The sequence below is a fragment of the Alosa pseudoharengus genome, unplaced genomic scaffold (genome assembly GCF_046254945.1).
Source record: "Alosa pseudoharengus isolate Yale_2024_CS ecotype anadromous, Long Island Sound unplaced genomic scaffold, YU_APseudo_1.1 YU_APseudo_1.1_scf_15, whole genome shotgun sequence".
NCBI lineage: Eukaryota > Metazoa > Chordata > Actinopteri > Clupeiformes > Clupeidae > Alosa > Alosa pseudoharengus.
Genome location: NW_027468620.1, coordinates 12,261,993 through 12,276,688, shown reverse-complemented (window position 1 = coordinate 12,276,688; position 14,696 = coordinate 12,261,993). Strand labels below are relative to the sequence as shown.

General features: G+C 38.5%; 1 protein-coding gene across 4 annotated transcripts in view; it reads right to left on the bottom strand.

Annotated features, from left to right (window-relative positions):
* Positions 1-4,023: 4,023 nt before the first annotated feature.
* The window catches only part of mcph1 (microcephalin 1), a 46,170-nt gene continuing 35,497 nt past the window's right edge, over positions 4,024-14,696 (bottom strand). For all 4 annotated transcript variants that reach the window (XM_076285569.1, XM_076285568.1, XM_076285567.1 and 1 more), the window contains 2 exons: positions 4,824-5,061; positions 4,024-4,501 (listed from right to left, as the gene is read on the bottom strand). In XM_076285569.1, the coding sequence (XP_076141684.1) occupies positions 4,437-4,501; positions 4,824-5,061 (303 nt within the window). In that variant the 3' untranslated portion in view covers positions 4,024-4,436. The remainder of the gene's footprint in view (positions 4,502-4,823; positions 5,062-14,696) is intronic.

Below are 14,696 nucleotides of genomic sequence, written 5' to 3'. Positions count from 1 at the left end.
CAAGGTCATCTCTAGTTAGCTAGCAGTAACGTTCGAAGCTAGCAAGGTGAGCACACTGATTTGAGATAACGGAGATTTTTGGATACGATGTGACAGCTTGGCAGGCAACCCGCTTGCAACGCTCTTGTGGAACCAGACACACTTCAGTCGGTGTTCTTTGTATCGTTGTGTAGGACGTCTTGATTTAACTTGAACATATTGAAGACTGCCCCAAGTCACTAAAGTAATAAAGTGACCTGCACCTTCATTATCACAGTAAATATATTGAGATTTAGCAACGTTACAGTTAACGTTAACATCAATTAGATTGCATTGGAAATTACTGACTGGTTTGTATTTCAAATAACAGTTTGATTTAGAGGTTAACAGCTTCTGAAACCCGTTCATAATTTTGAAGAAAAAAAGAGAAAAATAGCATGATTAACGGTTAAGGCTGTTTCAAAATTCTTGCCAAAAAATGAGACCAACACGCGTCCTCAACATAACAATGTATTTCCTATGCTGGTTCAAGTGCAATAACCTATGGCAATAACTAGGGCAATTGATCTTGGACTGACCAATGTCACCAAAGAAGTCCCACATTTTAAACCATCATCAGCATGTAGAAAGCACATCAGAACGACCCCATTTGATTGGTCTGCGGTGACCACATGTCTTTAGAAAGAGGGATTTGTGACAGTATTTTGTAATGTAAAGTATTTTAAACTTTTACTTCTGACAACATATCTGGTTAAGCAAAGCAAAATAACATTAACTAGCTTGCCAACTAGGCTGTTCCTCTAATGTTGAACAAAATCCTTTCAGCATTGACCTTCTGCTGCTTAGTGGCAAACAAAAAGGGATATTGTCTAATCTAATTTAATTTAACCAACCTAGTTGACCTGGATATATACAGTAGCCTATATTAAATCTTTTGCAAATAGACTTGAGACAATTCTGTGGGCAACCACAGATAGCAAAATTTGACCGGCCCACCTCTGGCCCACTACCTTGCCTCAGGGTTTTGTGAGTGTTGGCCCAGTTCTGGCTGGGCCTCCGGCCCAACAATGGCCCAGTTACTGATAACTGACACAAAGAATTTCCTCTGGCCCAGATGTGGCCCACACACTGCAAAATGACTCTCATTGTTTCTGTTGGCCCAGGTCTGGCCCACACACTGTAAAATGACTCTTATTGGAACTGTTGGCCCAGGTGTGGCCCACACACTGTGAAATTACTCTTATTGTTTCTGTTGGCCCAGGTGTGGCCCACACACTGTGAAATGACTGTCATGCATTCTGTTGGCCCAGGTCTGGCCCACACACTATAACTGAGTGTTGGCTGAGTGTCGGCTGGGCCTCTGGGCCTGTACTGGCCCACGCACTATAAAACTGATCTGACTGAGTGTTGGCTGAGTGTCGGCTGGGCCTCTGGGCCTGTACTGGCCCACGCACTATAAAACTGATCTGACTGAGTGTTGGCTGAATGTCGGCTGGGTCCCCGGGCCACATGTGGCCCATTAACTACCAAAAGTACTTGAAAATAAACACAAATCCAGAACTAGTAATTAAAAGCACAAGCTACTTTTATTAACAAGTTTGACAAACACAACCTTGCAAATAAAACAAACATTTCAAAATTATACAAGCTTTTACATATATACACTTTAGAAATTAAACAAGTTAAGATATACAATCTACTTTTATCTACAACAATCGACATCTTTCATATACAAAAACACAAACAATTAAACATTTTAAAACTGTATAATGATTCAAAGAAATAAATTATTCTAAACATTTACAGAAATATTCTATCTCTCTCCCTCACTCACTCACTCTAAAAGAGTAATTCCATTGTCAGTAGTTGTGGGTTGTGAGTTAAGTGTTGTGCTAGTGCTTTAAATTCTGTATTTTTGTACCATGTACCATGACCTACCCAGCTACATACATGCACACATACTCACTCTCAAAGTATTTTTCAATAGCAGCAACCTTTGCCACCTGCCTTCTCTTTCTGTTGCCGCTTCATTGTTGCCTCCACCAGTTTCAGCAGCACTACCAGCCGGGGGTGTCTCCAAACTGCATTTAGGTATAAAATAATATTATAAGATCATTATGAGGTCTAAAGCAAGATTTCAACATGTCATCTGTCAGAGAAGTTCTGTTTGTCCCCTCAAATATACTTACAGATAGCCACCTCAGCTCTCTGTGGGGGTTGATCAAAGAGTTCTTTCCATCCATCCTTCAATTTGAGATGCATGGACAGCATGTCATTTCAAAAGAAAAGAAAAAAAATCATTAAACTATTTATCCTTTACTGTCTGACAAAATATTACTAAAGCCCAGTCTTGCCACTCTGCAGCTGTCTTGGTAACACCTCCCTGGTAGTTATTTTGGGCAACATTGACATTGTGTGATTGTTAAATGCTGATATATTACTAATGACAATCACCAAGAGCAAGACATATTTGTCAACACATACAGACCTGAAGCACAAAGGCTTGTGGACTTCTTTCACAAGAGCCTTGTGGGTGCTCCAGTTGGTTGGCCATGTTTTCAACAGCGCATGTTTCCTGCCCACTCCTGTTCTTTGCTGACATAATGGATGAGGCAAACCAAAACCATCTAAAAATGACACATCACAAAACACAGGCCTAGATGAAAGCTGATTCCTATGATTTGGCTCATCTAAACAAAAACGTATTACTTATTCTATTAAATCAATGTACAACTTACCAAGAGCTCTTCAGGTCTCCTGTTTTTCCAACACAAGAAATGGTTCACACATGTATACACGGGTAGCCTTCTTCATCCAAAGAAGTGCAGGCAGGTCTCTGGTCAGTGTGGCCTGGATTCTGAGGTGTACTAAAAAGTCACAGTAACGTTAGGTTAATGGAAGTATATGTGTTCAAAATGATTACATGATCGATCATAAACAACCCCTCAGTATAAAATACAGAACGACCTTAAAATACAGATTTTGATGAGCTTTACATGACCAGGACAGGACCCACCCTGCTCTCTCTCTCTCTCTCACACACACACACACACTCTCTCTTAAGGCATACAGTCTCAGTCCTGCCTGCCTAGTGCCTAAAGTTGGATGGATAACGATGAAATGCCCAATTACCAATCGCTATATTCTAAGTCATGCAATACTGGTTAACTGTTAAGGAAGCTATTTCTAAAATGATTAGATCGATCACACTTTTCTTTGAAAACCACATAATTATGCAAGTATAGCTAACGTTACAGCACTGAACGTTTTTGACTAACCACCAACACTGACGTTAACGGTAATTAGGCCAACAAAGTAGGCTATAAATCATAACGTATGTTACCGCTAGCTTCGTCATCGTCAAGGGGGTTAGATTGAAACACCCATTCTTGTTATGCTACTTGTTAAACTTTGTCTGCAATAATAAGCCTACGTACATTCATAATGATTTACATGCAATAACAGGTAAAGGTAAAGTCGCATGTTACTTACCACATGCAGTGTCCAAAACGAGACAGTCCTGCTGTCCTGAGCCGTCCTGCTGGTTTCAAACTGAACAGTTGCTCTGCTCGTGGCTCTTCCACATGTAATGGGCCGACAGTCACTTTACAGAATTGGGCCATGTACGTTAGCGTCCGGCTGTCGCTAAATGTTTCATTTTTGCCGCCAATACTGATCATTGTTCGTTCCTGAAGTATCGGGCCACACACTGTATGAAATCCGTCTGCCGAGATTGATTCGAAAACTGGCAGTAGCCCATCAAACCCCAATCGGGCCAAATAAGACACTCAGTAATCAGCCCAACTACTGCGTGTCAGTGTCGGCCCATTCAAGGGGACAGTGCCTCAGCCGACCTGAAACTCCGTCGACAGTGGCAGCACTCAGCCAGGATCGGGCCGACTGTGTTTACTGTGCTTCAGCCGACTCGGACCTCAGCCGACACTGCCAGCACTCAGCCAGAATCGGGCCGACTATGCTTGCTATCTGTTGCAATGGATGACCTTGAACACAAACTTGGCAATAAAGTGAGACTTAAGAGACAGCTTTAACATAGACATGTTCATTCACATTTAGGGTGGCATGGTATGCTCCATATTAATTTCATGGACAGTTATGGACTCTTAACATATGCACTCATTGAATGTTTGAAGGAATTCTTGAATGTTATCAACAAATATATTCTTTGTTTGTGGAAGTGAAATCACCTCACTAGATAAGGGAAAAAAAAACTGTGAACATTCAGTCTATTATAATCCCATAGCCTTCAGTCCTGTGCAAGTTAATGCAACACAGGTAGTCATCAATGGACGGCTTGTTTATTTAAAACAACAATAATAAAACAAACAAACAAACAAACAAACAAACAAAAACACTTCATGTAAGACACAATATAAATGTGTGAAATACTGCAATGAAATGTCTCAAACATATCTATATTTTCTCAAAAGGCACAGAGATCATGGGTATTGGTACTCCAAGTCATAATCTTCATAAGGAAATCGTTTCAGATGTGTCACACAGTCTGGAGGGGAAAATGGAAAATTGAACCATATGTTATCAACCAAAAATGTTTTTGCATCTCTTACATATTGAGACCATTTTGTTCACTAATTCCCTGACAGAAAAAGTATTATCATTATAAATCATAGGACTCACAATCAAACAGCTCAAAGTTTTGTTACAAAGCTACCAACCATAAACAATCCAACAAGTCAGACAAATTACCATCAAAAATGACCTGAAATCATGACACCTCAAAAAGAAGGGTCATAAAATACCCGAAAAGTATCTGAGGAAGCCCACGTCACTCCCGTTCAATAATACTGACGTGAATGATTACTCACCCAGTATCCACTGCTCCGACAGATAGCGGGTCCCCTCAGGTTTCCTGCCCCTGTATTCCCCTATACAGATTCCGGCTTGTCTGACAGTGCGGCAGACAGCTCCTCCACAGAGCCTGATGAGCTCCTCTAGACTGTGAGTGGGTGGCTGAGACAGGGGGGACACAAACATCAGCGGGAGGCCCTGGAACAGGTCCTGTTGGTGCTCCCCAGCGGAGAGGTGCTGTTGGAGGCGGCAGATCTGAGGAGAGACGGGAAACAGGAAAGTCTTCCATTAATGAGGAAAGGTGCCATCCAGAATGCCGAGTCTCCCTGGAAACACATGACAAAACATTCTTTTCATTCAAGTGTGAACACTTTTTGAAATAAAATAAAGAGACAATACTAGGATGAATGGGATGTTTGTAGAATTTTCTTCTAACAAAACCTTTTCCAGTCTAGTAGCTCAGACTTATACGGTTTCCAGGCCTAGTGCAGTCAAAAATAATACTCTTGTTGAGAGAGCACTGGCATGAATTTGTGGCAAATTATTTGCATGTTAAAAAGCAGTGATGGGGCCTATCTCTGGACTGGGCTGACTTTACAAATTATGGGGGCAAACATATGACTAAATTCTGGCAATCTACAACATTAGAACAATGGCTGAGATTCATTTGCATTTTGTTTTTTAAATTTGTTAGCCAGTTTTAATAAAATAATTCCCTGTAGTTATCTTATCTGGCAAGGAGAGGGCAGAAAAGACTCTGTAATTCAGTCACATGTACATTATGAAAAATCAACACACTGATTTAATGTCATTCAAACTGCTTCATTCCATATGGTTAATGAGATTAAATTGAGATATACAATACATTTAAAGTGGTTACATTTATTAAACTGTAAATCATTTTAAGAAGTAGGTGTTTGTAGTAGTCTAGCATTATTATGCAAGTGATTGAAACCACATACAATATTGAAAAAAGAGCTTGTAAATGGAACTTTGATATAAATGGATTGTGGCCCCTCTATAAAAATGTAATAGAATGAAATTAAATTATGTTGAACATATAACTCTGAGCGATACAAAGTTTAGACATTACGGGAGCTTTAAATTAGTAGAATGTCTAGCCATGATATTGCATGTGTACTGCAATATTTGTTGAAAAATGAAATCATGTACTGGGATTCTATAAAATGTGGTGGAAGTGGAGGAAAACAGAGAAGACCACAAAGAAATGAATTGAGCCAAACAACCTCTCTTCTTATCAGCTACCATTGAGGTGGTAGTCAAACCAAATCAATCATCAAACATCAAAGTGAGTTTGTTAATTAATAATGTCAATACTGCCACTTTTATAGGCATTCAATGATGGGAGCTCAACTGAGCTGGAAACCTGGGCATGACTATTATCCCCAACAACGACCTGCAAAGCACATGGTTTTTTAACGTTGCTAAGAGTGATACATCAAAGGTTACACACAAAGGCATTGTATGTGCCTCGGTGGAGTTCCTTGAACTGGCCTGTCAATTCCCTTTGCCTGAAAGCTTTGAATAGTGCTAATGCCAACAGCCTGCCCTTGTAGCACACTCATTATAGGGCCTGTTGAGTTGAGATCTGAGCTGCGGGGGGATTTTTAGGGGGAAGCGGTTCCCTGCCTGTTGTGGGTCAGTGGCAGAGCTGAATAAGACAATCTGTAGTTTTTGAAAACCAGGCCCAAGCACAGAGGCCTGCAGGGTGGACCCATAGTAGAGATATCTGCCATCTAGTTTTGGAATCAGGTTTAGTCAGGGTGTTGAAGGGATTATACTAGTTCAGTATGTACTGTATGATGTGGAATGTTAAGTACAGTAAATGTACAATAGTCAATGCCAAGACTTCAGGGAAGGGACGCCTTCATTCAGATATTCTGACAAAGCTTTCATGTGTAAATGCATTACAACTAATACAACACGCATGTCAAAAATCCTCAGAGTTATGCATCAAAGGTTATGTAACTGCTCTTGAACATTAAAATAAAAGTACAAAAATGTATATAAAAGTTCTCCTAAAATAACATAGATCTCCCTAGGTTGTTTTTAATTGTAATGAGGCTTAATCAGTATTAATGAGTATTAAGCTCAGACATCACCAGGTGCCAAAGTGCTTAGCAGAGGGACTGTGGCCTTACTTAATGTGATTGCATAGCGATGCGCTTACAACACTAATACCACAGTTTCTCCACAAACCAACAAACAATTATTTGTGAGGCCACAGTAACACTGTAAACACAGACTAGTTTGTTATTGCTCATCATAACTGACACAGCTGATGCAGGGGAATATGAAATATCCCCTGTGAATATGAATAATCCCTGTTCCAATATACTTTTTTAATTAATTAAATTTAAATCTGGACAGTAACACACCATACCAGGGCAGTCCAATGCACATAAAAAAAAGCAGGTTATATGTTCTAATGTTCATTGCCCTATGACAACTCATAATCTCCCTGGACTAGGGCTGCATGATTATGGCCAAAATGATAATCACAATTATTTTGATCAATATTGAGATCACGATTATTTATCACGATTATTAATTAATTTTAGTGACAACAATATTTTTTCCCTCCACATATTGGACTTGCTATCTGGCTCACCCAAATTCTTCCCCTCACATTTACTCCCCAAATTTACTGCAAATATAGATTGACTGCGACTTCCAAACTTCCAGCGTGCTACTTTGTTAATGGGAAACGTTAACGGCAACACAGTAATTACAACAAAGTATTAAGAAATACTGTTAATTTGATGCTTTTTAATTCATTTATAAATGGTGCACTACTGCTAGCATGTTAACTATGCTAACCATGTTACTTAGCTAACCTAGCTAATCATTTTTAGCAGTTTTACTAAAAATGCTAACTAGCATGTTAACTATGCTAACCATGTGACTTAGCTAACCTAGCTAATAATTTTTAACAGTTTTGCTAAACAAGTTAATAACAAAACTGCTAAAAATTATTAGCTAGGTTAACTAAGTAACATGGTTAACATAGTTAGCATGCTAACATGTTAGCATGCTAACATGTTAGCATGCTAGTTATCATTTTTAGCAAAACTGCTAAAAATTATTAGCTAGGTTAGCTAAGTAACATGGTTAACATAGTTAGCATGCTAGTTAGCATTTTTAACAAAACTGCTAAAAATGATTAGCTAAGTTAACTAAGTAACATGGTTAGCATAGTTAGCATGCTAACATGTTAGTTAGCATTTTTAACAAAACTGCTAAAAATGATTAGCTAGGTTAGCTAAGTAACATGGTTAGCATAGTTAACATGCTAGTTAGCATTTTTAGCAAAACTGCTAAAAATAGTTAGCTAAGTAACATGGTTAGCATAGCATGCTAGTTAGCATTTTTAACAAAACTGCTAAAAATGATTAGCTAAGTTAGCTAAGTAACATGGTTAGCATAGTTAGCATGCTAGTTAGCATAACTGCTAAAAATTATAAGCTAAGTTATTTAAGTAACATGGTTAACATAGTTAGCATGTTAGCATTTCTACTATAGTTAGCATGTTTATCAAAACTGCTAGAAAACGTTAGCTAAGCAGCATGGTTAGCATGTTAGCATTGCTAGCACTGCTATAAAACATTAGCTAAGTAGCATGGTTAGCATAGTTAAAAATCTTAGCATAACTACTAGCAAACATTAGAGCCATTCCAACTTTCAGTTATGGTCAAATATCTACCTATACACAGCCATTAAACTATTTGAATATCAACATTCATTAAACTTCCAGTCTGTCAACAACTTTTAAACTATTTACCTTCAACTTTTAAACGGTCTACTTTTAAACTATCATTAAACTATCTATTAAACTAGCTGTCTATCAACAACTTTTAAACTATCTACTGTCTATCAACAACTTTTCAACTATCTACATTCAGCTTTTAAACAGTCTACTTTTAAACTATCAACTTTTATTAAGCTATGCAACCACCATGTCTATCCTAGCATCACCATAATAACCATCTCTGTATTATCTGTTTTAACTATACATGATATTTTACATCACAACTTTAGCATTTTCATGCACTGGTAATTCCTTGGAATTGCATTTCTAGTTCTTATTCTTCTTCTAACGCGTTTAATGCAGCTTCAACCGTTTAACGTAGAAACTTCATTAAAACTATGTTACGTAGGTCTTACTTAGGACATGGGTGCTATGTATTTTTCAGCTTTGTAACTTTTATACTTTTTAAACTATTAATTAAAAACTATCAAAATTTCCCCATTGACTTAACATTATGATTATGACATCACAATACGGCCGTTAAGCAATTAGAATCCTATGGCAGGTGTTCAGGCCACCTGGATCAACTGCCAGTCTCAGGCTTTAACCCTTAAAGGAGTACCGTCACAAATGAACGTTCTAAAGAATATCTGGGTTCATTGAATTCAACATAGAATTTTAGAACCTTCAATTGTTGCGGAACTTAGAACGTTCAAAAACCTACACCTTTAAGGGTTAAGCATACAAACTGGCCCTATTAAGACTACACATCCTGTTCAACTGCTTCCTCTGCCAAAAACTGTTTCAAAATAAAAGTCCTCACTACAATATTTCACTGACAATTTAACCCTTTAAACTACTGAACTTTTTAACTGTTCAGCCATTGTAACTGTTACTTGTCATCAACTATGACTCTTACCCACTGTAGCTAGTTAGCATGGTTAACATAGTTAGCATGTTAACATTGCTAACATTGTTAACATTTTGAACAAAACTGTTAAAAATTATTAGCTAAGTTAGCTAAGTAACATGGTTAGCATGTTAACATGCTAGTTAACATAGTTAACATAACTGCTACAAATGATTAGCTAGGTTAGCTAAGTAACATGGTTAGCATAGCTAGCATGTTAGCATGCTAGTTAGCATAACTACTAAAAATGATTAGCTAAGTTACATGGTTAGCATAGCTAACATGCTAGTTAGCATAACTGCTAAAAATAATTAGCTAGGTTAGCTAAGTAACATGGTTAACATAGCTAGCATGTTAATATGCTAGTTAACATAGTTAGCATAACTACTAAAAATGATTAGCTAAGTTAGCTAAATCACATGGTTAGCATAGTTAACAGCATTAACATTATTAACATTTAAAAAAAAACTGCTAGAAAACATTAGATAAATTAACTAAGTTAACCCTTAGAACCCTAAGCTTTTTTTAGGGCATTTTCACTACCTTTATTCATAAGGATTTATTCTGGTCATTGTAAGTGCCACACACATATATTATATATTGTTTTTTTCAGGGGAGTTTAGGCTATTCAGATCTGCCATCATTTCATGTATTAATACTAGCATTGATTTTATTTTGATTTTTAAAGAATTAAAATATAAAAAGTGTATTATAAAAATTCTTATATTTCGACATGTATCTCACCACAGCAAGCTCACAGCTCTACATGCATTTCATGTGTGTGTAGGGCAGACTGTCCTGAATCGGGCAATATAATTGCCATGTTGGAGGGATACTCTGGGGCTGAGCAATTTACAGAAATATTTGCTGTGTGATTTACGGAAATAAATGCCATTTTTTATTTAGTGATGAAAAATGACCTTTCTGCGCTCCATATCTGTGACACGAACTGATCTGACCTGACTTGACCCGAGGTTGCGTGTTAGCCTGCATGCCTGTGTGTATGCAGTCATAATAATTCTCAACTCTTTACTGCATTGCCATGAACAAAGTAAAGGCAAAAAAGGTGTTTATTTGTTGAACAAATTGGGATGCAATGTGAGCCTTGAATTGGATGCCATGCAGGAATTTGCTAGGATCTCAAAACCGGAATATGAACATGCTTTGCCATAGAGAAACACATGATAGCATTGGATTATAAACTTGCTTTGCCACAAGAACAGACAAAAACGTGGGGTAAGTCCAGCTATATGAAGTTATTATTTTGCTGTCACTTCGTCTGTTTTATAACCCAGAAGGATGTACTTGGTATCAAATGATAGCTCTGAGTCTCCTCTTTCATCTGACATGCGTGGCGATCACGGGTCCGCGAGTAATTCAAACGAGAGTAATGAGTCATACAGCGTTGGTTTGTGTACATGACGTTATTATTTTGCAGTCACTTCGTCTGGTTTTATAGGCCAGAAGGATCGATAAACATGGTACCAATGGATAGCCCTGTGCCCCCTCTTTCATCTGATATGCTTGCCATATCGATGCGATCACGGGTTCGCGAGTAATTCAAACTAGAGTAATGTGTGTGCAGGTGAACGCAGAGAAGTATAGACTGTAAATATGATGCAATTTGATTTAAATTCATGATTTTTTTTAATTTTCATACTTGATCGTACAGACAAGTGTGTAGTCTCGTTGGAAAGCCCCACTTCTGCTCTGTCGTGCAATAAAGGTTTCATCTCGCTGTGATGAACCATTCCGGAGCAATGTAACAGAGAAGAAAGAGTGTGTTTTTTGACGCACTTTGCGTCAATCGGGTTATCTTTGTTAACATAGTTAGCATAGCTACTAGCAAACATTAGAGCCATTCCAACTGTCAGTTATCGTCAACTATCTACCTAAATAATTTAACCATTTAAACTATTCACCTATTTAACTGTTCAGTCATTCCAACTATATTAAACCTCATCTACCTAGCAACCAATATAGTTTGTTTTTATTCTGTATTATATTTTACATCATATTTTTGCATTTTCATGCACTATATTTCCTTCAGGAAATGCTTTTCTAGTTTCCTTCGATGTTTGTTTAGCAACCATGTAGGCTAGCTGTAGGCAACCATGTAGGCCAGTTACAGAATAGAAACGAATGTGTATAGAGATACTAAAGGTTAGCATAATCGATAGAAGAAGATATTTAGAGCGAACTTCAGTCCATTTACGAAAGGGGTACATAAGAAGAGTTCTTTGTTTACAAATACCGTGTAGGAAAAACACGTGACTGTTTAACTCATCAATGCCACTTGAACGCTACTTGAAGTAGCTGCACAAAATAGCCTAAACAGCGCATACCATCTAGCTTGTCACACGCACGCCAATGACGTGGATAGCGCTTAGGCAGTAGGCTACCTCCACCTACTGGTTAGGACTGTGTGACCGTGCAACAATTTGTTGCCCTTGGGGTTGTTGGCGATTTGACAGTCTTTTTTATGCCACTCAGACATGTTAATCTCTCAGAGTAGGAAATCATTCAAAGTAGGAAATATGCCTACGTAATAAATATGTGCTTGCTTTTATTGAAAGGCTGTTTAGATCCTCAGCACGGATCATATCCTTATCTCATAATTACGATGGGTTGCCAGGTTGGTTCAATGGGTAGAGCACCCATTTTAAATATCGCTTGATCACGCAAATTTGATCGTGGGAAGCCAAAATCGTGGTTAAAATTTGATTAATTGTGCAGCCCTACCCTGGACAATTCCATTTCCTACACTGGACTATTGAACTTTCTGACTAAATAAGATTCATGCATTATCATACTGGATATTTAACCATCCCACCTCTTGTAACATACACCTCAGGTGGCTTTAAACACTATGTTCTATTCTCTACATCTGACTAACTTATGCATTTATGAAGTATACAGACCTTACTGTTCTGTAACTGACCCTAGGCATTTGGGTCAGGCGTGGATCTGCTCGAGGTTTCTTATGTATCTCCAATCCTAGGGAGTTTTTCCTCACCCCTGTTACCCATGGGCCTTCTTTTCTTTTCTCTGATTGTCTAACATTCTGTAAAGCGCCATGAGACATGTGTTATGCTTTGGCCCTCTATAAGTGAAATTAAACTGAAAATTGAATTGATATTCATTCAATCAAGTGTGTGGTTGGCCTGCCAGAGGAAACATAGATGACAAGCCATCTCAGGGAATCAAAACCACAAGGAATTCGTACGTAAATTCAGTCAAAAAATAGGTCATGGTGTCACTTCCTTCTTCCTCATGGTGTGACTTCCCCTTGACATGAAACAAGCGGCACAAACACCACTTCCGAAACATCCTAAACAGCGCATGATTCAGGCCCAGACACCTGAGTCCGGGGCCTGTTTTCTCTTTTGAAACGACTATCCTTCCTCTGTGGTCATGAGTTTCTAACAGTGTATTTCCTCCGGCATTGTTACATCAATCCACTTCCGAATCGCTGCACCTCATATACCACGTTCCTTTGTGCTGTACACATGTACGCAAGCATGTGTCGCGCCCACACACACACACACACCCTGTTCCAGGCTAATGTAATTGAACTTACTGAACTTAAGTGTTATAATGCTCCTTTTGAATTACTAAATCAGATGCGTTCAGTTAATCAAGAGGACCCCCGAGTTCACTTTGATATGTAGAGCAGAGTGAGATGGAAAACATGCAGAATTTCCCCTTGGGGATCAATAAAGTATCTATCTATTTATCTATCTATCTATCAGAATGGGGGAACTATTTGAGCAACAGTGTCAGGCCCTCGAGTAAAGAATGTACCCCTCAATGATCATGCACATCACTTTGAAGCAAGCAAAAAGGGGAGCAAAAAGACTACTTATGCCAATCTAAACCCAAAGGTCTGCGTACGCTGAGAATGTGCAACATCTACATGTAAACATGAAACAAAAGGCCTTGACACTCAACACTTTGAAATGTGAGCTCAGGTGTTCACGGAAGTGACAAATGTTGCTGTCAGATTCTGACGATTCTGCCAGTGCAAAAGAAACATCTCAGGGGATCGAGACAAAACATCCTCTTAACGGATTGATTTCCTGTTCAGAACACCTGCATTCCCCCCCCCCCCCCTCTGTGACAGTATCTTAATTAAGATGACATCACTGTCATTTTTTAAAAATATGACTGCACTTTACAATGGCCCCTTGCGTCTATTCCGGTATGACCAAAATTGACATACCGGAATTGTCCTGTATGAAAAACATTGCTGGTAAAGCAGTATTAAATGGTTTAGTTTTCAAATGTGTTTGACAACTTAAATTTAAAAAGATGACTTAATTACATAGAAATAAGTAAATAACTCATTCTTACTTGCAGGTTAGACGGCTAAGTTTCCCTGGTAAGTTTAAAACATTTTCATGGTTTTACTCAGTATCAGAGATGACATTTACCAGAAGCTAAATGATCTAAAAGTGATTTCATTTGGCAGCCGCATGGGCTAAGTTCAGTGCAAATGTTTAGGAACTTAGACCCATAATGGACCTCTGAACAGGAGCCAAGGGAAAAGATATCCAGGCATGAAATGAGCAGCATGTCAGCCTAGAATACTCTTTGCAACATTTATGGCTGTTTCTCCAAGCTGTCGAGGCCAAAGCATCGACCCTCTCCCATGCTCTCAACATAAAGGGGCCATATCTGGAAGAAAAATGAGGTGCTGATGTGTTATGCACAATGTGGGGGGAAGATTTACTGCGTTCACATCCCATACATAAAGGGGAAAACTGAATTAAAAATGTCACTTGATGTCATCTAGTTTTGTCATCTATTTCAAACATGAATCTCTACCAAAAATTTACCCAATACACCCACCTGTCTACCTGTATTCATTTATATTATAATTTCATTGCTGACAGAGATATGTATGACAGAAAGATACAGGTGGAACACTGGCATTCTCAGTGATATAACATGTCCACACACCATTGCGCCAAATGTTTCTTTTTTTTGTCACAGACTCTCTCTCTTTCTCTCTCTATGTGTGTCTTCTTTTTTCCTTTCCTTTTTTCTTTTTGTTGTTTTGCTGTGTTGAGTCGGTGTGACAGCCAGCGAGACAGGATGTAGGGAACACAACCCTGACCTGAGACACATCCTCTCAAATCAAAGGTAGGAAAGACGAGAAAACAACCTAGTCTGGCGACAGCTAGGGGCAGTCTACTGACGAAAATCTAC